Source organism: Thamnophis sirtalis, unplaced genomic scaffold (genome assembly GCF_051295495.1).
Source record: "Thamnophis sirtalis isolate CommonGarterSnake01/CBP01778 unplaced genomic scaffold, rThaSir2_p1.2 scaffold_13, whole genome shotgun sequence".
Taxonomy (NCBI): Eukaryota; Metazoa; Chordata; class Lepidosauria; order Squamata; family Natricidae; genus Thamnophis; species Thamnophis sirtalis.
In genome coordinates, this window is record NW_028261393.1 from 20648956 (window position 1) to 20674303 (window position 25348).

The 25348-nt window shown below is 43.8% G+C and overlaps 1 protein-coding gene across 1 annotated transcript in view; it reads right to left on the reverse strand.

Moving 5' to 3' along the window:
- Positions 1 to 25348, reverse strand: part of GRHL3 (grainyhead like transcription factor 3) — a 59495-nt gene that overhangs the window by 12886 nt on the left and 21261 nt on the right. The window contains exons 2-15 of the mRNA XM_087728350.1: positions 24043 to 24229; positions 22977 to 23038; positions 20773 to 21109; positions 18280 to 18353; positions 17134 to 17287; positions 16189 to 16300; positions 15466 to 15560; positions 14652 to 14810; positions 13909 to 13987; positions 8322 to 8455; positions 6443 to 6480; positions 5490 to 5578; positions 4453 to 4538; positions 939 to 1003 (exon numbers count right to left, since the gene is read on the reverse strand). Coding sequence (XP_087584476.1) covers positions 939 to 1003; positions 4453 to 4538; positions 5490 to 5578; positions 6443 to 6480; positions 8322 to 8455; positions 13909 to 13987; positions 14652 to 14810; positions 15466 to 15560; positions 16189 to 16300; positions 17134 to 17287; positions 18280 to 18353; positions 20773 to 21109; positions 22977 to 23038; positions 24043 to 24229 — 1671 coding nt within the window. The remainder of the gene's footprint in view (positions 1 to 938; positions 1004 to 4452; positions 4539 to 5489; positions 5579 to 6442; positions 6481 to 8321; positions 8456 to 13908; positions 13988 to 14651; positions 14811 to 15465; positions 15561 to 16188; positions 16301 to 17133; positions 17288 to 18279; positions 18354 to 20772; positions 21110 to 22976; positions 23039 to 24042; positions 24230 to 25348) is intronic.

Below are 25348 nucleotides of genomic sequence, written 5' to 3' on the forward strand. Positions count from 1 at the left end.
ATTAAATTGCAAGACAATGATCTCCTGAGATGGAGGTCATTTCTAGAGAAGACCTGTTGGACCACAGAAAGAAGGAAAGGGTAGTTGCTTTCATGAAATGCTGAACCAGATAAGCCTTTGGCTGGATCCAGCAAGATTCTGGTTTTCTCTTAATCAAGACACGCAGCGTTTCTTCCAAATTAATTTGATACTATTCAGGGGTGGGGTTTGCTGCCCTGTTGCCGGGTGGGCATGGCCTAGTCAGCCTCCTGCACCACGGTGGGGGTATGTGTGTGTTTGCCCTCCCTGGGCTCCAGAGGCTTTTCTCGAGCCTCAGGAGGGCGAAAACTGCTTTCCCTGGACTCTGGAGGCCCTCCAGAGGCCGAAAGCAGGCCAGTTTCCGGACTTCCGGAACCTCCAGTAGGCCCGTTTCCCCCCATCCCTGAACCTCTGTGCAGGCCCTGCACTTACCTGGCATAATGAACGGGCCATGTGGAGACTCCGGGGAGGGGCGGGGCAGGGTGGGAGGGGTAGGATGGGCGTGGCCATCCAGGGGTGGCATCAGAGGTGATATTCTGCCGGTTCGCATCGGTTTGGGTGAACCGGTAGTGGTGGCGGAGCAAGGCTCCGTTCACCCACCCACCCAGATGTCATCACAGACCTTCTGCATACGCTCCCGCTACCGAACTGGTAGTGAAGATAAGACCATTACCGGGTGGCATTTGGGGGTTTGCCGAACTGGGCAGAATCCTAGCTAGAGGATCGTCTGAACCCGTGCGAGCCCCCAGCAGCCCACCCCTGATACTATTCCTTCCCATGACCTCTGAAAGCTGGCCAACAGTTCCAATTGTTTCCAAACCCTACTTCTTTCCATGTAGACATTTTCTTGCCTACTTGCTAGACCCATTGCATTCCCAAGAACTCGGAATGTCATACAAGGGAAACAGACTATCACTTACCCTCGTTTGCACTTTTTGTAGACTTTATAGATGCTTTCTTCTGGCAGGCCATATTTTTCTGAAATCTGGAAAATGGAAAATAATAGTTTACTTGCACATTCCGATGAACGGATTCCTGGGCTTATAAAACTCATTGTTGGTATTGCAGTATAGGTAATACTTCCCTGTTCATGCTACTCGATTCTGACCATAAACCAGTTGCAATTGCATCATCTCAAAGAAATTTTCATGTCAAAACCAAGCAACTGAGAGCTGAGAACTAAACTACCATATTTTTTGGAGTATAAGATGCACCTTTTTCCCTCAAAAGAGGTTGAAAATCTGGGTGTGTCTTACACACTGAATACAGCATTTTTTGTCTCCTGAAACTCCGCCCTTCACCAAAATGGCCGTGCATAGCGTTTAGGAGGCTTACAGAGAGCTCCTGGGGGCTGAGGAGGGCAGAAATGAGCGAAAAATGAGCTGTTTTGTTTTGCTTAATTTTACCCACTCAGCCCCCAGAAGCACTCTATAAGCTTCCTAAAGGCTATCCATGCCCTTTTTTAAAATGAAAAATAGGCCCATTTTGCTCCCCGCCCCAGGAGCACTCTGCAAGCTCCCTAAAGGCTATTCATGCCTTTGGGGGGGGGGGGGGGAACAGGCCTGTTTTCACAAAAAACAGGGAATTTTGGGGAGGTTTGCAGAGTGCAAAAACTTTTTTTTAATTTGCCTCTTCAAAACCTTGGTGAGTCTTATACTCCGGTGCGCTTTATACTCCAAAAAATATGGTAGTTAGGTGATAAAGAGAATGAGATCCAGGAAAAAATTATTCAAATCCTATTCTAGTTACGGAATTATGTTGGTTTAGGCTAATCTCTGTTTCTAATGTTTATCTCTGCCTTCTGAAACTCTGGCTTAAACCTTCCTTTGCAACACAAGAACAATGCACAGGTATCCATGGAGTTGGGAGAGGATCAAAAAATAAATCAAGAGGGTGGCTGCAATGGTGTGATTACGCAATCGTGACTTTTCTTTGCTTATTCTTAACCTTCTATGCCCCTAAAACCATGATTCCTGAGCTACGATGTACTGATGGCACAGTGGTTAGAGTGCAGTACTGCAGGCTACTTCTGCTGATCACCCGCTGCCAGAGGTTTGGCAGATCGAATCTCACCAGGCTCAAGGTTAACTCAGCCTTCCATCCTTCTGAGGTGGGTCAAACGAGGACCCAGATTGTTGGGGGCCAGAGGCTGACTCTGTAAACCGCTTAGAGAGGGCTGTAAAAGCACTGTGAAGTGGTATATAAGTCTAAGTGCTATTGCTATTGCAAACCTATGTTACGTGTGCCAGAGGTGGCACACACAGTATGCGAGCCGTCACATCAGTTCAGCTCTGCTCTGTATGTGCATGCGCCTCCCACTGGCCAGCTGGTCTTTGGGTCTCTGCTGCGCATGCAGAGGGGGCAATGTGTGTGCAAGTGAGGCGTATGTGGGGGGGCAGGGTGTAATCAGGGGGCTGCGCGTGCATGCATGGGGAGGGCTGGGAGCATACTCAGGGCTTACGGTGCATTGCATTTGGGGGGTTTGTGCGCGCACACACTTTGGGCACTCGGTCCAAAAAAGGTTAACCATCACTTCCCTAGAACAATAGATTTTGTATTTAGGAAGACGTTCCTAACATTTGGTGTGAAGTTCTTTCAATACTCAATGAGGGTTCACAGGTCATGCTTAGTTTGCTTTAGTCATTATTTGTTGAATAAGCCACAAAGTCAAGATTCACAAATTGTACTAAGTCAAAAGCAAACTAATGGTATTTTAGCATCACACAGTATGAGAACTAGCCTAAAACATGTGATATACAGTTATTTGGCCCAATTTTAAACCTGGTCTCCCAATTCCCTTCCCTAGAGGAGAACAATATGTGGGTTTGGCCAGATTCATGTTTCTTACTATTCTCCAAAGCACCCGAGGGCAGGACAAGAAGCAATGGAGGGAGACTAAACAAGGAGAGAGCAAGACAGAACTAAGAGGCAATTTCCTGACAGTTAGAACAATTAATCAGTGGAACGACTTCCTCCAGAAGTTGTGAATGCCCCTTTAAGAAGAGATTGAACAACCATTTATCTGAAGTGGTATAGCGTTTCCTGCCCAAGCAGGGGTTGGACTAGAAGACCTCAAGGTCCCTTCCAACTCTGTTATTCTATAACAGCCTCATTTCTGCTAGCAGAGAAACCATTTTAGTGTGGAAAACTACAGCTCCCAAGGAGGAGATTTCAGAAAAAGAAATTTGTTATTTGCTCTTTTCCAATTTGAAAGTGTGCAAAAGCAGAGCACACACACATATATAAAGCAAAGCCATAAATAGGGCTATCAGATCATTTCAGGAGATTGTTTGCTTTATTCCCGGCTTCAGCCAAGCCAAGCCGAGGGTTATCAGGAACAGTTCTGATAAACATCACAGAAATATGCTCAAGCATTGTGTGCTCTTTAAACATTGAGCAAATGTGCATGGGGGTAGAGAGAAGGGGGAGAACTGCTAGCCAAGCCAAGCAAAAAGAGGCAAAATCTACAGAGAAAGAGAGTACAGAATGAATAGGAAAACAGTCTCCAGAAACGGGCCTGAAACCAAGTTAGACATGGGGCCTTTGATGGTGAAACACAAATCCTCACAGGAACTGAAAAGTAGGACTCATTTGTTGTTTAAGCTCTCATTGCCCTATGGTATATATTCATGAGGTTCAGACATTATGCCAGTTCTTTATGTGGTATGGTTGGTTGAAGGCAGGGGTGTCAAACTGGATTTCTTCGAGAGCTGGATCAGCATTGTACTTCTCCTCCATGGGCTGGCTGGTGTGTGTTGGGGGAGATGGGATGGACACCTCATACAGCATCCTGCCAGCCAAAACGGGGCATAGGGGAGGGAACACAAAGCCAGATTTAAGCACCCCACGAGCTGGATCTGGCCCACAGGCCTTGAATTTGACACCCATGGCTTAAGGAGTACACTGTATGAATACAGTTATTGAGGAATAGAAATCACCATTCATGACCTAACACCTTGTGGAAATACAACCAACAATCTGATTGTGCCTTTCCCCATAAACTATCAGTTAGCAAACTCTAGTTTAATGCAAAATGCAAATCCATTTCAGGCTGCCAATGGGCTAGTTATAATCCCAACCAAACATTTCTTTAGAGGAGGCCTTAAAATGCAGTATCCTCAAGATTGGTTTTCTGTTTTATCAGCAGGGTTTTATCAACCAGAGTCATTGTACAACATTGATTAAGTGGAGCCACCTTTTAATACATTCAGTAGCTGTTTCCTCCCATTATTTAAGCAATATTGTGGGAAAATTTAAAATTAAAATAGAAGCCTACGAAGAAATTAATATCTGGGTTGGGAGACAGTCGGACTCAAGTTGCCCTTCCTTTTGTGGAGGTCTGCTGGCTGCCCTTCTCCAGCCTAGATATATTCAGCACCTCATCCCAAGGTAGCAAATTTCCAAGCCATCAGCTGATCAAGGAGAGAAACTCACCGCATTTCTCAGGCCTTTGAGATCAGGGGTCTTCAGCATGAGAGCGTCAAAAACTTCCTCTGTTTCCCGTCGTACATAGAGTAGAACTGAATGACACAAGAGATAATGGTCAAATCCCTCTGCAGATGCAGAAAAAGGACGCCCCCATTTCTCTCCTTCCAGTATAGAATCTCACAAACCCACTGTGTCTTTTCTTTGAGGCCCCACATTCCTCACAACCTCATCCCATACATTCCATGTTTTTTTACTCTTCTTGGGCACAGACGCTGGCATAAACTTCACTGCCCTCAATGCCTGTCCCTGTTCTGCTTCAGAAAAAAAAGCAGATGATCTCATGCTCATTGTCTCAGTACAGGACAAATTAAGAAAAGTGATTGATGGATTCCCTGAGCTTCATTTTTTTCTCTCCAGAGTACTACCTTCCAGTGGAAAGGTAAAGGTTCCCCTTGCACATATGTGCTAGTCATTCCCGATTCTAGGGAATGGTGCTCATCTCCGTTTCAAAGCCAAAGAGCCAGCGCTGTCCGAAGACTTCTCCATGGTCATGCGGCCGTCATGACTAAACACCAAAAGTGCACAGAACGCTGTTCCCTTCCCACCAAAGGTGGTTCCTATTTTTCCAATTGCACTTTTACATGCTTTTGAACTGCTGGGTTGGCAGAAGCTGGGACAAGTAACGGGCAGCACTAGGGATTCGAACCACCAAACTGCTGACCTTTCTGATCAACAAGCTCAGTGTCTTATCCACTGAGCTACAGCATCCAAGAGTATCACTTTCCAGAGTACCACCTTCCAGTGGAAAAGAAACCACCAATTGCTCTCCTTAACTTGTGATGGGACAATGAAGGACACGGGTGGGCAGGACCCTAGACAGTCAAGTTTAGTTAACTGTCCATTTGCCAATTTGCCACTCTGGCATGTTAGTGTTGTGGTTAACAAACAGAAGGATGCATCCTTCTGCATCTGTGGACTTTTTGCTTTTTCTTGGGCCATGAGGCCTCTGGGCATGCAGAAGACATCTGCCCCTTCCACCTTACCTCGTTGAGGGTCTTCTTCTTTTGCTTGCTTTGCGGCTATGGGATCAAATTCATCGGGGAATGAAGGGCAGCTCCGCTTTAAGGGCAAGCTAAGTAAGGGAAAAAAAGGAACTCAGAACATCTCGTGGTTGTGCCAAATATACAAATCACAAGGGATCTTCCCAAATAGATCAGATGTCCATAACTGAATCTAGACTGTGCAGTAGTTTAAAAGTGAGTTATAGACTTGAAAGACTCAAATTCAAGACCCCCTCACAGTCCTCAAGTAGATTTAGTCACATTTCTCAGCTTAATCCACTTTATAGGTGGATTAGGAGAAACTGCCAAGAACAAAAAGAGGATGGATGGAGGGATGGATGGGTGGGTGGGTGGGTGGATGGATGGATGGATAGGTGGCTGGCTGGCTGGCTGGCTGGGTGAGTGGATGGATGGTGAGTGGATGGATGGGTGAGTGGATGGATGGGTGAGTGGATGGATGGATGGACAGACCAATTTCATAGCCCTGTCCTTAATAAAAAAGGACAATTCATTTTGTTTCATCTGAATGAGGCTGTTATGCTGATATACATGTTGATGGACTGCTCTCTCTCCTACTCATAAAAATACCCCAAATAAATTGTCCTCCCCTTATTTGAAACTAGACCCTTAGAGATTCCCAGATGGAAATCACTGACTATTTCCGCCACCTCCCCCACCCCCATGGAAGCTGAACCAAGACAGGGATTGGTTGAATCCAACCCAATCTGCAGCACTCAAGAGTTTCATGGTCCAGAGCACTGAAGGTTTGAATGTAAACCCATGCCTGGATCAAAGACTTAAATATTTGAGTTTCCATGAGCTATAAAGGCAACACGTATGGGGAAACAAACACATTTTTGGTCTCAGAGTCTGAAAGCATTTCAGGTTGTTGACTCCGTCCATGCCTCCATCACCAAAGGAAATGTATTACATACCTGTGGGAATCATGTGGAATTCCAGCAGTAGGTAATACCTGTAAAGAAGGAGAGAGATGTTTTAAACAAAGACAAACAGCCATTTAAAAGCCCTCCTCCCCTTTGCAACAACATTGCACAGCTTTATTTATTAGATTTATTAGATTAGATTCTGCCTTTTCTTCAAGGGTTCAAAAGGTGGTTTACATGGAAACTCCACTCAAAATATTTTATTTACTAAATAGTTTGCTGGATCAGAGGTTGGTTGTTCAATATATGTCCACATTCCTCTTGGTATGTAAGTCATACTCAACTAATTACACACTTGTACACACCGTACACCCACAGCTCCTCCTTTTAGCAATAGCAATAGCAGTTAGACTTATACACCGCTTCATAGGGCTTTCAGCCCTCTCTAAGCGGTTTACAGAGTCAGCATATCGCCCCCACAATCTGGGTCCTCATTTTACCCACCTCGGAAGGATGGAAGGCTGAGTCAACCCTGAGCCGGTGAGATTTGAACCGCTGAACTGCAGATAGCAGTCAGCTGAAGTGGCCTGCAGTACTGCACTCTACCCACTGCGCCACCTCGGCTCTTTTTTCCCTAAGGAAGGTTATGTAGGGGGCCCAAATCATATTTCATCCCCACAGAATGTGTTCCTTTCTGCAGCAGGGGCTCAAATGATTGCTTTGCTGACCAAATATTTGGATGTTCACACAATAAGCTTAACCCGGTCATGAATAATCAATTTTGCTTGGGTTGGCATGATACATTCCACTTCATATTAATCAAATGGAATAGGATCATCCAACCAACCCACCCAAACCAAACAGCTTTATGACTTCCCCGGATAAGCATGTTGCATGAGTACATTGTCTACATATTTAGTCACCACTGATATAAAAATTAAATGAACCTACATATCAGATATGCAATAAGGTCTACTAACTTTTTACCCAGAGAGAAAGAAGTGCTAGTTTATGCTGAGTTGTAATATATTAAGAATTAATCATTTATATGCTGCTTTTATTATTTTTTATAAGTAATTCAAGGCAGTGTACATAACGAATAATCCTTCCTCCCCCTATTTTCCCTATTTTAAAAAAATGAGTGTAAAATGAGTTGAGCTGAGAGAGAGTGCTTTGACCCAAAGTCACTCAAGTCAACTTTCAATCCTAAAGTGGGATTAGAATTCACAATCTCCAGGTGATTGGTCCAAAATGACAAAGTCAATTTTCATTCTTAAAGTAGGACTAGAACTCAGAGTGTCCCTGGCCTTCTACCCTGATATTTTAACCATTAAAATGGCTCCCTTGTGATAATCCTACAGTTTGCCTTCTGGGCAACCACTGACTACATCTAGATGTGGATCCTCTCCCTCCTTGAAGATCACCCTTGGTGGATTCTTTCCAACTCAACCATATCAAAGCATGGATCCATTCCCACTCTAGAGCTCAAAGACGAGGGTGAGATGGAATATCACAAAATCTGGGACAAATGGTACCGTTGGTTAGAAATGAGGGGAAAAGGCCAGGACAAAAAAACACAGACAAGAATTGGAAAGAATTGGAAAATATGGTATTAAGAATGTGCAATAGGTAGGAATAGGATATGTATTTGTATGATTAGTAATTACATATAAGAAAGGATCAACGGACAGGTAATCTGACTGACTACCACACACCTTATGTAATGGATATAAAATGTAATTGTTGTAAGATCTAATCACTATATGGAAACGTTTATGCCAGAAATGTTGCACTATGTCCAATGTTTTTAATGTTTACCTAATAAAAAACTTTTAATTTTAAAAAAAAGTATGGATCCATTCCAAAGTCCATGTTTTCTTAACAGAATCCTGGAGGTTCTTAGCCATGAGGGCCAACAGAGGAATCTTACCGTTGTGCATCTTTGGAGGTTTGAAAAATGAACATTTGGGATGAATAAGACTGGCTGAGTGTCCAAGTCACTTTGGGGCTTGAGGTAAGTGATTTCATTGCTGCGAAAGCTTGAAACTAAACAGCTTTTCAAACCTGAAAGATAGAAGAGAAAGTTATGTTTTTCATCACGCTCCTTATTCTAGCCTAACAGAAACCTTGTCATCGGCCATCATGTTTGTGGGGAAAGTTTCTGGGAGGAGCAACCTGATCACAGATGATAGGTATTGTAGTCCAATACATGTGGAGAGCATCCATTTATACACATTGAAACAAGCATACTTAAGAGGGGAATTTTATTTAAAAAAATAATGTATAAATTAACTCTGCTTTCAGAATTCAGCCCACTCATATAGTTAATGAATAAACATTAAAAGAATTATTTATGTTGTATACTTGTTCTATCAGCTGGTGAAATCTCACCATCAAAGGATTAATTGACCAACATTTTAAAATATCTGAGTAACTGAAATGGGAATTTGATATCAGTAAGGTGGCTCTGTTATTTTTAACATCCCTTCTATTATTCTTTTACTGTGGTTTTTATATCTTTTAAAATATATTTATTCACAATTTTTAGCTTTGTTGAACATTGCCCAGACTTATTTATTTATGAGTTAGGGGGCCATATAAATCGGTTTAATAAGAAACCAAATGTTTGCATGTTTCTCTTTTCTCTAGTATATTAGGTGGTTATCCCTATTCTTTTTGGTTGCAGTTAGTGTTTTTTAAATTGTCTTTATTACACAATCACAGGTCAGTAGTGCAATTCAGCCAGTTCTATCCAATTCAGGCGAACTGGTAGCGGTGGGGGCAGGAAGCTCTGCCCACCCACCTGGACGTCATCACGTCCCGTTTTTGATGCTCTGCGCATGCGCTCACTTTTGCAAACCGGTAGCAAAGGTAAGCTGATTTCACCCCTGCACAGGCTGACTGAATGCAGAATGGCTATTTGAGAAAAGCTCATAAAAAGGGATGCCTTGACCATCAAGGGACATTACGAATTCACCTGCTTTCTCCATTCCTCCATGAAAAGCTGGAGGACAGTTTCAGAGTTTGTTCATACTAACTGCTCCTCTGCTTTTCAGCAGGGCTACACAGTCCCACGAGGCATCTTACAAAACCATAGAAATTTATGATCCCGCTTGTAACTCCGTGTTCTTCCTCCCTGCCCCTCCCCTCCCTGCGTGAACCAAGAACCAAAAAACATTAAGCAAGAAGCGGTAGAAGGCCTGCAAATATCGCCTTGGGGCTGGTAACCCAGGAGTTACTTCTAAATGGAAACATTCTTGGGTGCGCCAAGAACATTGGTGCCCCTAAACTTCTGGCCTTTAAGACGGCTCTTAAGATGTTTTATATCTCAGAAACTATGGGCCCTAATGCTGATGGGCTTTCCTTAGAGATAGGCCTGTAATTCTGGTTATACCGTATATACTCGAGTATAGGCCGACCCGAATATAAGCCGAGGCACCTAATTTTACCACAAAAAAACTGGAAAAGTTATTGACTCGAGTATAAGCCTAGGGTGGGAAATGCAGCAGCTACCGGTAAATTTCAAAATAAAAATAGATACCAATAATGTTTTTGAATATTTATTTCAAAGAAAAACAGTAAACTAGCGGTGTATTCAATGAAATACTTCACTCATCTCATGATGCTGATGTCCCGCTGTGATGATGATGTCCCGCCTCCTATGACACACGGCACAGTGATTCCTATCATTGGATCACTGTACCAGAGGAGGTGGGACATCACTATGTGGCTGCTTGCCATAACAAGGAGGAGGTGGGACATCGTTGCAGAGCGGCAGGAGGGGGAGGAAGGGGAATCGTAAGACAGCCCTGCATACATTAGAACGTGAGGAGGGGGGATGGTGCGGTGCGCGCTGCGCGGCAAACTGACACAGAGGGAGGGGAAACTCACAGGGGCGCTGGGCCATTCACGAGCGTCACCCAGCGGCATGGCCCCGCCCCTTTTTCTCCTCCATTTCGGGCAAATTTTTCACTGACTCGAGTATAAGCCGAGGCGGCTTTTTTCAGCCCAAAAAGTGGGCTGAAAAACTAGGCTTATACTCGAGTATATACAGTAATTGTTCTCTGTGATTGTTTATACATTGGCATTTTCCTTTGTGGTGGTGTAAACGAGGGGTCTCCTACCTTGGCAACTTTAAGACTTGTGGACTTCAACTCCCAGAATTCCTCAGTCAGCTTTGGGAGTTACGTCCACCAGTCTTAAAGTTGCCAAGGTTGGAGACCACTGGTGTAAACCATCAAGAGTCCTGTGAAATATGTGGTGTATAGTTTTTGGTACGAAGATAAATGAATTCATCTAAGAAGCAGATATAAATGAAAAGCTACTTTAACAAGCCCGTAAACAAATAGTCTTTAATCTAATACAGCAGTGTCTTAACACATCAAAACCATCCATTTGAAAGCCTTCTGAGACTATTCTAACAGCCACAGTGGTGCAGTGGTTAGAAGGCAGTATTTCAGGTTAATGCTGCCCACTGCCAGGAATTCGATCCTGACCGGCTCAAGGTTGACTCAGCCTTCCATCTGTCCGAGATGGGTAAAATGAGGACCCAAATGGTTGGTGGCAATATGCTGTAAAAGGCACTATGGAGCGGTATATAAGTCTAAGTGCTATTGCTATTTCATAGATGGCATCTTGGAGAATCCAAAGTTTGTTTGTAATATACTCAACCCCATTTAAGATTGGTAAAGTTGTGCTTGCAGATTGTCTCATGAAAGGCAAGAAACCTTGTAACTCAATTTTCTGGCAACAATCATTTCAAGAGATCTTCAAGAATTCATTACTAAACTGAGATCAAAACCAAGAAGATGCGTTTGTCAACCACAAACCCAGAAAGGTGAACAAAGAAAAGAAGAGCAGAGAAGAGAAGAGAGCAGAAGGTGGAGGTGATGTTGGTATTCCAAATAAATCTCTAAGGACTAGAGAAAGGAACAGAAGATGGAGGTCACGTTGATGGTCCAAAAGAGATCTCTAAAGACCACCTTCTCCTATATGACCCTCATGGTCAACTCAAAGGTTCTTACAGGTTCTTTATAGCCTCCCCATTTTTGGAAACCTGACTGGTGGTTACTGGAATGACAAGCCTCCAGGCTGTGGCATCCATACAACAAAGCTCTTACTCCGGGGATTTTCCCCTGGCTCTTTCTTGGCTATCTTGAAGGCCCTAGGCAGAATGTGCCCAGGCTTCCTTGAGGTGTCGGAGCAATCACAAGCTCTCGAAACTGGTTCCAGCTGCTTTTTTTTTAAAAAAAAAAATCTCGGTGACCGCCCGTTTGCTTTTCTCCCTTTTGTAGTTTTTATGGCTGTTTTATTTGACATCTTACTTATTATGTTTTGAATATGGATTTGTTTTGTAAGCTTCCCAGAGGGCCTATGTTAACCTATGGGGTCTACTAGATCTCCTAGGTAAATAAATAAAATAGAATAAGCAAAGAGAAAGGGTTTTAAAATAGGACTTTAAATCCAGTTGGGGCTGGGCTAACTTGGCCTGGCCTGGATTCTAGGTGAATGTGCAAACTGTCCAGCAGTCCAGCAGCCGATGGCCAGAGTCTTGGGCAGCTGGAGGTTACTAGAATTGCATTGATTTGTCTAGAGGGCACCAGATCAGTCTAGCTCAGGGTCGGCAACCTTAAACACTCAAAGAGCCATTTTCCCACAGGAAAGAAAACACCGGGAGCCACAAAACCCTTCCCGTGACTGACTATTTCCTGAGCAGCCACAAACTAGAATATGTAGTTGAATTAAATGTTCTGTTTTCTTCTACAATATTTATTTTCTTGGATTTAACCATGGTTGGCCTACTGGGGTTAGAACCAGTCGCTACACTTCTAACCATTGCAGCATCTCCAAAGTCATGGGATTAAAAAAGAAAATCAGGTGCTGGACTGCAACATGGATTTAAAACGGTTGCTGCATCCTGGGTCAATTGATGGCCAATTGCGACCTTCTCAGCTGGCTTCCGACAAGCAAAGTCAATGGGGAAAGTCAGATTTGCTTAACGACCACACATGACTTACTTAACAGCCACCGTTTAACAACCGTTTCACAACAAAATGATCAGGCTCGATTCACTTAACAACTGCTTGGCTTACCAATAGAAATTCTGGTCCTATTCAATGTTGTAAGTTGAGGGCCACCTGTATGTAACTCAATCAAAGCCCCCATCTGAACAGTTGCTACAGTGGAGAGTTGAAAAGCCACCAAGCCACCTTGTTGTTTTTAAAAGACCCATGAAATGAGGGTTTCTCAATCTGACAATCGTATCTCAGCCTCTAAAGCAGGGGTCCCCAAACTATGGGCAGTGGCCCACTACCGGTCCACGGCCTATTCACAACTGAGCCACGAGGATGGCTGGAGTGCACAGCCCCACTCATGTGAGCATTGTGAGCACTTGGGGGTTCACTTGCACGAACATTGCAGGCACTCGTGGCTCACTTACATGAGTGTCCCGGGCCCTCATGGCCCCACTTGTGCGAGCAATGGCATATGTGCCTGCCCCTCCCACAACCATCCCCTCTTTCCCCCTCCCTGATCAGGGCCACCAACCCAGAGAGGTTGGGGGACGCTGCTCTAAAGGGAGGGAAGAAAGGGTGGGTTGCCGGACCGTGGGAACTACCGAGGCAGGGCGAGGCAGACGTTCCCACCCATGGAGAACTGCTACGGAACTTCACTTTTCATAGAGAAAGTTGGCCTTTCATGCGGTACATTGTCCCCTGAGCTGCCTCAGTTGCTGAAAGAGATGGCAGGGTGAGACCTCAAAGGTCCATAACCCTAACCCTAACCCCCGTGATCAGCTCCATCTCTGATTCTGGAGTTGTGCAAAGATGGAAAGCAGCTCAAAAACATGAAGCGTCAGGAATTTAATTTCCTAGAAACTAGAGCTGTGATGGTGAACCTATGGAACCTATGGCCAGAGGTGGCACGCAGAGCCCTCTCTGCAGGTACGTGTGCTGTCGCTCCAGGTCAGATCTCTGTGGCTTTTTTGGTGAGCGTCTGTTTCCCAGCAAACAATGGAACAGGAGCTCACGAAAGAAAAAGATCTTATTAGCTCTTGCCATGCTGCCGGTGTTGGGATGCCCTGCCTCCCGCCGGCCAGCTGGTCTTCAGGTCTCTGCTGCACATGTCTGCGCATGCACATGTGCCTATCTGTGCATGGGTGTATTTGCACACGCGCACACCTTGCCTTTCAGTTTGGGCCTGTCCGTGTGCGCAATTTGGGCACCCAGTGGATAAAAGGTTCGCCATCACTGAATTAGGGCAGTGAACTGCAAAATGTGGTTAAAAACATCAAGATGGCGGTCACAATGGAACAATTGAAGCTCTGAGGGTATTTTTTTTATAAGGAACAGACACATAAAGAGCAGAGTTTGATTGACTGCTGTGGCTGCCCTATTGACTTCTTTTGACCATACCTTACGGTCGCCTCTGATATCCGCTATCCCTGCATGGCCTGGTACCAATCCACGAAGGCCCTTTTCCAAAAAGTTTGAAGGAGCTGCTACTCCACGTCTACTCACCATTATTATTCGCATCCAGGCATTTTCCTTTCCTCCTGAACTGTTTGCGTTCATCATCCCGCATTTTCCTCTCTGCTCCCTGGAAGAGGAGAGAAGCCACAATCTCACTCTCACATCCATGGCTGCTAAGGGTAGATCTACGAGCATTTTCTTTTATGAATGGTGTATGGGGAAAGACCTTGGGAGACGGGAGAGATACTGCCAAAGGAATGGTCAGAGAAGAGGGAGCATGGCCCACAATTGCACAGTGGGTGGAACAAGGGAGTCAAGAGGGCACCTTCCCTCCTTAGGTTCTCAGGCTGTAAAAGTGACAGCAGGAGACTTGCACTTTCAGGCTGTGAAGTTCTTTTATGTAAAGGTAAAGGTTCCCCTCAAACATATGTGCTAGTCGCTCCCGACTCCGTTTCAAAGCCGAAGAGCCAGCGCTATCTGAAGACTTCTCTGTGGTCATGTGGTTGGCATGACTAAACGCCAAAGGCGCACGGATCGCTGTTACCTTCCCACCAAAGGGGTTGCTATTTTTTGCTTGCATTTTTTACATCCTTTCGAACTGCTAAAAGCTGGGACAAGTAACGGGAGCGCTCTCTCTCTCTCTCTCTCTCTCTCTCTCTCTCTCTCTCTCTCTCTCTCTCTCTCTCTCTCTCTCTCTCTCTCTCTCTCTCTCACACACACACACACACACACACACACACACACACACACACACACACACACACTTTTGCCAAAGGCTCCCCTTACTTTACCTTATCACAAAATATTTTGATCTGGCAGACAGCTCGGTGGACCAGCCGGTTTGTCCCAGTGCTGTAGTCATAAGTGTCAATCTGGAGGTTCAGTGGGACACCCTTCACACCTTTTTGAGAGGAGAAGTCTGTGCTCAGGCAGTTCACACCAATGAACACCTGCAAAAGCGAATGGGAAGCATTATGGTTCTATCTAGCTCCATTGTAGCCTTGGAAGAGGGGGTCACCTGAAGCTCTGGTGGTGTCCAATGGGTGGATTGGTGTTATTGCAATGGGCTAGACTAAGTGCTCAGAGAAGGCACTCCTAACCAAGGTGAAAGTGAAAATATCAATGTAACCACCAAAGGAGAAAGATTATTTAAAATGGGTTGCTTCAAAGTGATGTTTTCCCAAATCTCTACCAAAGTTGTGGGTATAAAAATTAGGTGGCCCATTTTTCCAAATTTCTTCAGGAGAGGGAGAAATTCTTCAACCATTTCTCAAGGGCTTCCTTGAGACAGGACTTGCTCTTTAGGGTGACAATAACACAATGACTTAAAAATGATGAGAAGAGTGTTGACTTCTCTTGCAACTATTTAATGGAATTTAACGAGGGAAGCCAGGGAGACAGGAATGTGCTGGAGGATGGAGGATGGTCCAGGGCATTAACACACAACTCTTGGGCCCACCACAACACACCATACCACTCCACTCATGTGAATTTCTTCTAGATATTTTTCTACTTTAAATAATTTGCTAAACCAAATTTTTCCTTATTGAATTAATTAAGAGCCAGTTTTCAAAAATGGTACTCTTGTTGGTGTCTCAAGCCTACCTTTGCTTCTTCAGCGATATTCCAGACAAAGGATAAGGCATTGTAAGCTACCTCTTCAATATGCTGCACAGTATTGAAATTCTCTTTACAGTCAGCTAAAAGAGATTAAAAAAAAACATTTCTTTTATTTCTTGACTTGATCAGGTGCAGTTACTTAACTATCGCTAACTTAAAAAGATGTGATAACTCCATATTTACTCCTCAGAATTACTCCTAAACTTTCTTCTGGATTTAGTGGCTAAGATCTAGGATAGTTCTACCTTCCACCCATCTTAATAGCTACTCTGAACAAGGATGTCACAAGGATGGCCATAGTCTATCCCAGATGATGAATGACATTCTTGGCCCTCGCCACCATCTCCATAAACAGCTGGAGGAGGAGAAGATCATGGAGATGGGCAATACAAATTAGTAGAAGTGCCTCCATCATAGTGGGGAATGGCCCCAGCCCCATGGACCTGAAGCAGCTCACATAAAGTCTACCAGATTAGTTGTCCCAAAGGTGCTTTTTTCCAGACTGAAGAAGCTTCTTGGAGGAGAAGCAAAATGTCTTCAAGGAAAAACAAAGATCATTTGCCTTTTGAAAAAGCACCTTTGGGACAACCATGACCTGGATGACTGAGAATCTCCATAGACATCAGATTAGTTGTTTGGGAGAAAGCCCTCCTATCCATTTTTGATGTTGTCTTGGACAAGAAACGCTGAAGTAGTTACACTCCATACCAACATCGATGACTCTCTGTTTCGCTGTCGGTTGGCGCGAATGCCAGTGTTTCCAGAATTTGAGCTGTTCCATTGGAATCTTCTCATTGTCGAAAACTACCATCACCACACTCTGGAAAAGGGAAGGAAGCCCACATATACTCTGTTAACATCTACAAAATGCTTATTTATGCATCCATTTGCAAAAACAAAATCAACTTTGGAGTAACATTTCAGGATTGATAATGACTTTAGAATTCTCCATGGCTATTAGCTGGAATGGAGGTAGTGTCAGATTTTATTTTCCTGGGCTCCAAGATCACCGCAGATGGGGACTGTAGCCAAGAAATTAAAAGGCACTTGCTCCTGGGGAAGAAAGCTATGGCAAATCTAGACAGCATACTAAAAAGCAGAGACATCACCCTGCCAACACAAGTGCGTATAGTCAAGGCTATGGTTTTCCCAGTTGCATGGATGACTATGAAAGTTGGACCATAAGAAAGGCTGAGGGCCAAAGAATGGAGGCCTTTGAACTCTGGTGCTGGAGAAGACTCCTGCGAGTCCCTTGACTGCAAGGCAATCAAATCGGTCAGTCCTAGAGGAGATCAACCTTGACTGCTCTTTAGAAGGCCAGATCCCAAAGATGAAACTCAAATACTTTGGCCACCTAATGAGAAGGAAGGACTCCCAGGAGAAGAGCCTAATGCTTGTGACAATTGAGGGCAAAAGAAAAATGGGACGACAGAGAATGAGGTGGATGGATGGAGTTATTGAAGCAGTCGGCGTGAGCTTAAATGGACTCCAAAGGATGGTAGAGGACAAGAAGTCTTGGAGGAACGTTGTACATGGGGTCATGATGAGTTGGACACGACTTTGCAACTAACAACAACAGTGGCTGGAGTAGTTCTGAAAACGAACCTCACAGAGGTTATGTTTTTGGTAGATCCTTGGCTTCATGTCCCTTACCTTCACTTTGTTTGAGGACAAGTGTAAACATTTGGCATCTCCAACTGTCCTCAGAGTCACCGGGTAGAACTGTCCTTTGTTGAGGTACGCCATAGGTGAGTCACCTGCCTTGATATGAATAGCTTTGGGAGATCCCAAGGTGTATTCAAAGTCACTGGAATGGAAATATTGAAGAAAGAGAAAGAGATTTTACTTGGCAAAACACAAAAGGAATCATTTCAGAGCCAACATGGTTTTCTTCAATGTTATAGTTACGCCAACATAACAAGACTACAAAGCTGGACAGATCCCAGTTCATGTACTAACTAGAACACCTTTTCCACTAATCAATAGGGGAGAGTTTAAAATAGCATCAATCAACAACTCATCCATCTTCAATGCTAGCCTGATGTGTTTAATGATGTTCAAAAAAAACAACTGCAGTTGAATAACAGAACAGCAGAGTTGGAAGGGGCCTTAGAGGTCTTCTAGCGAACCCCCTGCTGAAGCAGAAAACCCTATATCATTTCAGATAGATGGCTGTCCAGTCTCTTCTTGAAAATTTCCAGTGATAGAGCACGCAGAATCTCTGGAGGCAAAGATGTTCCACTGATTAATTGTTCTAACCATCAGGAAAATTTCTCCTAGGTTGGTTCTCTCTTTGATTAGCATCCATCCATTGCTTCTTGTTCTGTTATCAGGTGCTTTGGCGCATATTGGAGAATTGCCACAAGTGACTCTGTGCCTGTTGTCTCTCTGTTTGCTATGTAACTGCAAATTTTGAAATTGTAGTGTTTTGATAACAAAAGTCCAAGGAGAAGGGGCAGCCCAATGTTTCTGTCACTGGAGTCCAACTCATCCCTAATCTCTACAAAGCTCCAGGATTTCAATTGGAAAACTGGGTTGGATAAATGTTGGATACCCAACAGCTGAGCTGAAAATAAATGAGCTCCATTGCTGAATGGAGCTATCATTGTAGGTTCATGGATTCAGGAGAAACTTTTTGTGTGAAAATCTCCAACTGTTCTCAAGTTAGCCCAACTTATAGGAAAGAGGTATAACCCAGTGCAGCAGTGTAGGAAGTTCTTGGTTTTTTTTAAAAAAAAGATAGCATATTTTTTTCTCTATTGAAGATTAAATAGTCCAGGAGAAAATCTTCACACTTACGTCTTGCCATCACTGATGGAATAACCTTCTGAACACGGAGCTTCTGCCTTCAAAATATCATTGAAGATCAAGGACTGCAGAGAACAAAACCAGAACAGTTTGGTGTGATTTGATTTGAGTTTACTTTGTTTGTTTGTTTGTATATATTAGGTATTGCAAACTATCTTAAAAATACAAGTTCCAGGTGTAGCTATAAAAGAAGAGACAGAACTTAAAATATATTATCCATTTAGCTTTCATTAGCCACTGCTAACATTGTTGGAGTGTAAAAACTACCATTGAAGAGACACGCTGACAATGTTACCAGAGGCTAAAAAAAAAAAAAAATGGAAAAAAAAAAAAGGCTAACAAAAGCTAATTGGATAATATATTTTAAGTTTCGGAGATCGTGATGTCTGTCTCTTCTTTTATGTATTATGTATGTATTTTGAAGCCTCCCTTTGGCAACTGTAACACTTGTGGACTTCAACTCCCAGAATTCCTCAACCAGCATGACTACTGTATTTTTCGGAGTATAAGACACACCTTTTTCCCTCAAAAAAGAGGCTGAAAATCTGGGTGCATCTTATACACCAAATACAGAATTTTTGCCTCCCAAAAGTGGCTATGGGTAAGATCAGTGTTGGTCGAGCTTGGCAACTTGAAGAGGGGTAGACTTCAACTCCCAGAATTCTCCAGCCAGCTATGCTGCCTGTGAAATTCTTGGAGTTGAAGTTCACGCCTCTTGAAGTTGCCACGGTTGAAAAACTCTGCATTACATGTGGAAGAAATACATTTTTTTGCCAGAAAAAGACTTACCAAACCCATTTTAATCCAAAGTGCATCCCAACTAGCAACCTGCTTATGAACTTGGAACAAATACGAAAACATCCTGGGTTTAGATGGGAAGAGGGGGTGGGCCGCTGGGGGCTCGCAGGGGTTCAGGAGAACCTCTAGCTAAGATTCTGTGCAGTTTGGAGAACCCCCAAATCCCACTCCTGGTTGGCCCTGCCCACCCCTCCCCGGAGTCCCCACGCAATCTGTTTTCAGGGCGCATGCAGAGGCTCAGGGAGGTGAAAAACAGGCCTATCGGAAGTTCGGGAAGGCCTCCAGAGGGCCTCCAGAGCTTGGAGAGGCTATTTTCTCCCTCCTGGAGGTTCAAGGAAAGCCCACCATGGTGCAGGAGGCCATGGGCACGCTTACCATGGCCACACCCACCCAGAAACCAGGCAGAAAACCCATTGGTAAAAGTTTTGAAGCCCACCCCTGATGGGAAGTCGTTGCGCAACCATGAAAACAGTCACTATTTCTCCCTAGATATCTTCCCCCCTGCAGCTTTCCCCTGTCTTACATAGTCTAAAGGTATTGGAATAGAAGTTCCATCAGCAACCAGACCCCAAAAAGGAGATTTCTGGGAGCTGCTGTCCAATACAACTGGAGAACCAGGTTGGGATAGTCATGTTAATGTTTGAAGTGGGAGATCTTCCTTTGATCTCCAGGAAGCTTCCTTCGGTTCCCAGCTACATTTGCTAAGATGTTGCTAAGATATATTTTTTAATTAAACTTGGTCCCAGAAAGGTGTTGTCTCAAACGGAAGAACACCAAAAAGAGCTTGATGTGGATTGTTTTGTATCCTGAAATCTACCCAGCTTTCTTTAGGTCCAGGACAAGCTGGATGGGGATGAAGAGAAGAGCAAGCAAGGCAAGAGAAATCTCATGCAGAACATTAAGCCATTAACTATGGTTTACAAGTATCTCCTTTGAGAGTTCCATTCTGTTTTATTTCACGTCCCATAACGTCCATAAAGGTTGTCCATTCTTGACCCAGGATGAAAGGAAACAAACCCAACCAGGATTCTAAGTCAGTAATTGCTAAAGGTGGAGCAAGCCTCTATAATTTCCTGTTTCTCAACTCTTTCACACTGGCAAACACTAATGGGAAAGAGTGATTTGGAAATAAGCTGTAGCCATTGAACAATATGGATAACTATAGGGAAGAAGTCTATTTAAGGAACAGCTGACATCACCCCCACCCGGCAAACTCTACTCCATCCTGCCGAATCTTTGTGACAGCTGACTTTGTATGAAAGGGACACTCCTTCGCACGCCTAATTACCACAATCTGTGCTGCTCCCATTTATACCATGCATGTCACATCCTGCACAGAAGTGGGCAGAGCCACACAGCTTGGCTCCAAGCCAGGTGGCTGACCAAGGTGAGGTGGCCCTCCCTCGGATTCACCAAACATTCTGGATTTCAAAACAAGCTGAATTTTTTTTAAAGCCATCTATTAATATATAGTTTCCGCAACTTTCCCAAACCTGGCGTCTTCCAGATGTGCTGGATTATAATTTGCATCACCACAGCTGTGATGGTTGGAGATGTTGAGAATTGTGCTCCAGTACAATTAGATGCCACGTGGTTGGAGAAGCCTGACTTATGGATCTCACTGTTATACCCCTGCAGACCACCATTGATAGATAACATCAAAGAAGATTTTGCATAAATGCTGACCTCCTCAGGGTCCTCTTTGAAGGTGCTATCTGGCTGCCATCTCTGTTGGGGTGGAGCCACGTGGATGGAGTCGAAGAGGGAATTAAGCGAGCCATTGTCATACATGTCTCCTGAAGTAATCATATAATTCTCAGGATTGCTCTCTAATTTGCTGGGACCTGGAGGCAGAGCTGGTGGCTTGTGAGGAGAGGAGAGCCCCTCAAAAGCTAAGCCGTTCTTCTTGGGCAAGTCCAGATATTCTTGGTTCACTGAAACATTTTCAGCCAGAAGCTTCATGAGCTGAGCAGAACCTTCGAAGGAAGAAATCTCTGGTTCGTATTCCATCCCATGACAATGCCTAAAAGAGAAGAATAGAATAGAATTCTTTATTGGCCAAGTGTGATTGGATACCCAAGGAATTTGTCTTTGGTGCATATGGTCTCAGCATACATAAGGAGAATAAAACACATCCATCAAGAATAAAAAAATACAACACTCAGTGATAGTCAAGTTTACTAATAAGCTATCAAGTCGTACTAGTAAACAAATAAAACAATATAAATTGAAAGATACAAGCAACATGGTTATAATCACAAGAGATAGATACTAGGAAGAAAGAGAAGAAGAATAGTAATACATTCTTGGTAAATTAATGACAGTGTTGAGGGAATCATTTGTTCTTGTGTCTAATTGTTCTGGTGTGCAGAGCCCTATAGCGGCATTTTGAGGGTAGAAGTTGTAACAATTTATGTCCAGGATAGATATTTTCACAGCCCTCTTTTTGACTTGTGCAGTATACAGGTCCCCCATGGAAGACAGATTGGTAGCAATTGTTTTTCCTGCAGTTTTAATTATCCATTGAAGTCTTTTTTTTTTTTTTTGTCTTGTTTGGTTGCAGAGCCAAACCAGACAGTTATGGAGGTGCAGATGACAGACTCAATAATTCCTCTGTAGAACTGAATCAGCAGCTCTTTGGGCAGTTTGAGCTTCCTGAGTTGGCACACAAAAAAGATTCTTTGTTGTGCTTTTTTGATGACGTTTTTGATGTTAGGTGTCCATTTTAAGTTTTGAGATATGATAGAACCTAGAAACCTGAAGGTCTCTACTGTTGATACTGTATTGTCTAGTATTGCAAGAGGTGGAAATATGGGAGGTTTTCTTCTAAAATCCATCACCATTTCTATGGTTTTGAGTGTATTTAGTTCAAGATTGTTCTGGCTGCACCACAGAAGGGGGGACTAGGCAAAAGGATTTAGTAACACAAGACCAACAGAAGGACATTTAATACAGGAATCTGCAGAGTGGGAGTTTACCAGGGCTAACCGTATCTCCATTTGGTAACGATAATCAGAACTTGATCGAATTGTTTTGTTCTCTACTAGGAATAGCAAATGGTGTCCCATCACTGTTGCTGAACTACAGCATCCAAGATCCCTTGCAATTAGGCATGCAGAGTAGGACTGCTGGGCATTCAAATTCAGCAGCATCTGGCAAGCCAGAGAGATATACATCTTCTGCAATGGTGGGATCCTGCCAGTTTAACAACAGGTTCGGTGATCGTGTTTTGTGTGCGCGTGCACAGTTTTACCAAAATTTACCTTCAACGTTACTGCCTGGGGAGTAACACAGCTGAGGCATGGCAATCCGCACTAATCAGCTGAGAGGATATAGGTAAGTAAAGTGCAAGGGCAGGCGGATGGGTCCACTTAATCGTCAGAGCGAACCGGTTCGCTCTCAGCTGATCGTCGGAGCTACAGTTTTGCCCGAACTAGTCCGAACCAACTGAATCCCACCCCTGATCTTCTGGAAGCCTAGTAAAGTTTTTCAAAACAACCTATTGGGTGCATAACCAACATTTCTTATCTGATGCTAGTCCAGAGATGGGAGCAAGGTAAGAAGAAGCCAAGCTACCACCTCAGCTTTCTGCTGCATCAGGAGCATCGTATAGGAGGCAACCACAGACCCCAAAGGCATGTGAATAGTTTTTTTCAGGTCTGTTTTGTTCGCCCCCAAATCTGTCATAACTTGTAACCTAACAAGACAATGTGGAGTCCAGCCCTCCCATTGTCTTCACCTACTGACACACCTTTCAATTATGTTTTTGAACTAAAGAAACAGATGTTTTGTAGCGTGGATTTATGAAGTCCTCATCTGCTAGGAAAAAAAGGGATTTCCCCTCCCCCCTTTAAAGGAGTTTACAAAAAGGGGCAGAGATGTTTTCTTACCTCTTCCCAACTTCACTGCGCCCTTGTGTTCCAGATGGAAGGATTCGCTTTTCTTTTGGAACCTAGCAAAGGAGGAAAAACAATGAAAAATAAACATGGCCTGCAGATCAGGATGATGTTCCAGGTTGAATCTCTATTGTCTAATCAAGGGGTGTCAAACTCAATTTCATTGAGGGCCACATCAGGGTTGTATTTGACCTTGAAGGGCTAGGGCATGGCCGTGGCCGGGATGGGTATGACCAGCTCAACACTCCTGTGAAAACAGGCTCCCAAACTCCGTTTTCAGCTGTGATGGCCTCCTGCAACCCTCTGCCAGTGAATATGGAGCTTGGAACCCATTTTTGCTAGCAGAAGCACTGCGGGCCGGTCCTTCACTGTTTCCAGGGTGGCTCTATGGGCCAGATCTAAGTACCCTGGGGGGCAGATATGGCCCCCAGGCCTTGAGTTTGACACCTCTGGTCTAATCACAATGGTTGACAAAATTGCATTCAACCTGGTGACCAAATTAACCATATTTTCTAGTTTCTGCAACACCCTCAGCTATAAATACAAACCAGATGGATTTGCATGACACTCCAAGGCAGTGTTTCCCACATGAAGATTTGAAAATGTGTGGATTTCAGTTCCCAGAATTCCCCAGCCAGCATCCCCTGTTCCCTTGAAGTTACCAAAGTTGAGAAACACTGCTTTAGCATCGTGTTTATGTGCTTCAATAGCAATGGCTTCTGTTCAGTGGGTATTTGGGGACTTGACAGGTTTGCTGTGGCAGCCATTTTGTGAGTGCACCCACCAGATTATCCCAACCCTGCATCAGAGGTGGTATTCAGCGGGTTCTGACCAGTTCTGGAGAACCGGTAGTGGAAATTTGGAGTTGTTAAATGTAAATGCCACCTCTGACTGGCCCTGCCCCCATCTATTCTCTGCCTCCCAAGTCCCAGCTGATCAGGAAGGAATGGAGATTTTACAGTATCCTTCCCCTGCCATGCCCACCAAGCCATGCCCACAGAACCGGTAGTAGAAAAATTTGAATCCCACCACTGCCCTGCACCCAGATTGCTCTTCATACCATGTAGTAGTCATAGAGGAGGCTCAGGGCTGCTACGCTGTCATCATCCCCATTTACTCTCATCATGGCCTTGGTGGCTGCTGTTAGAGGATTCTCTAGATAACTCTTCCAAGCTTCGTCTTCGTTCATATAGGAGTACTTCTGCAAGCCCATCCCATCGTTTTTCAGAAGACGCACAGACATGAAGCTGAATGGGAACACAAAGAGGCACATTGTATTGAGACATTTCTTTGCAACCATCGGTTTTAGCAAAATACACAGAAAATTACAAAACTCATATCAGTTCAATACATCCTCTCTAATACGAGCAGCAGTATTTGTCAGGGTGTGCTCTGCACGCTGTCTTGTTAAGTTGTTTCGTTTTACATATTTGTCTTCATCGGACAACGAAAAATAGATTTTATCTTCTAAATTACTGTAGACTGATTTAGTTGGATTAACAAGGGAGTAATGAATCTAGCTCTAATTTGAAGCTCTAAGTGAAATGTTAGTACTACTTTATAATGCCTATAATATTCCACACTTGGAATATTGCATCCAGTTTGGATCGCCACAATATAAAAAAGATGTTGAGACTCTAGAAGAGTGCAGAGAAGAGCAACCAAGATGATTAGGAGACTGAAGGCTACAACACATAAAGAACGGATGCAGGAATTGGTTATGTCTAGTTTAATGAAAAGAAGGGTGACACGCTAGCAGGGTTCCAATATCTAAGGGGCTGCCATAAAGAAGAGGGGGTCAACTTATTCTCCAAAGCACCTGAGTATGAAGCAATGGATGAAAAGTAATCAAGGACAGATCCATGCCAGATTTAAGGAGAAATTTCCTGATCACAAAAACAGTTAATCAGTGGAACAGCTTGCCTGAAGAAGCTGTGGTGTTCCATCACTTTGAAAAGAGATTGGACCTTGAACAGAGGTTTGGACTAGAAGTTCTCCAAGGTCCCTTCCAAATCTGTTATTCTATTACGTTTCTGATGATGTTTGCAATATAAGATATAATGGATCAAATGTCCCACCGAGAGTCCCACTAGCCTCTAGGATGTTTCCAAGGGGAAGCTGAACCAGAGAAACAAATTTGGAAAGCTCCTTACAGAAAAGTTATTGGGATCTTGTGGTAAGATACCAAAAACTGAATAGGTGCATCAAATGAGTAACCCTATTCTCAGTCTGCTCTCATCCCTTCCTTTGCTTGCCCGTTCCTGCACGTTCTCACAGTCATAGATTATGCAATTTGTTGTGTTTTTATTGTTTTATCTTTTAATTGTGAGGTGCCCTAGGAGTTCTAGATGGGTGGGATTTTATCT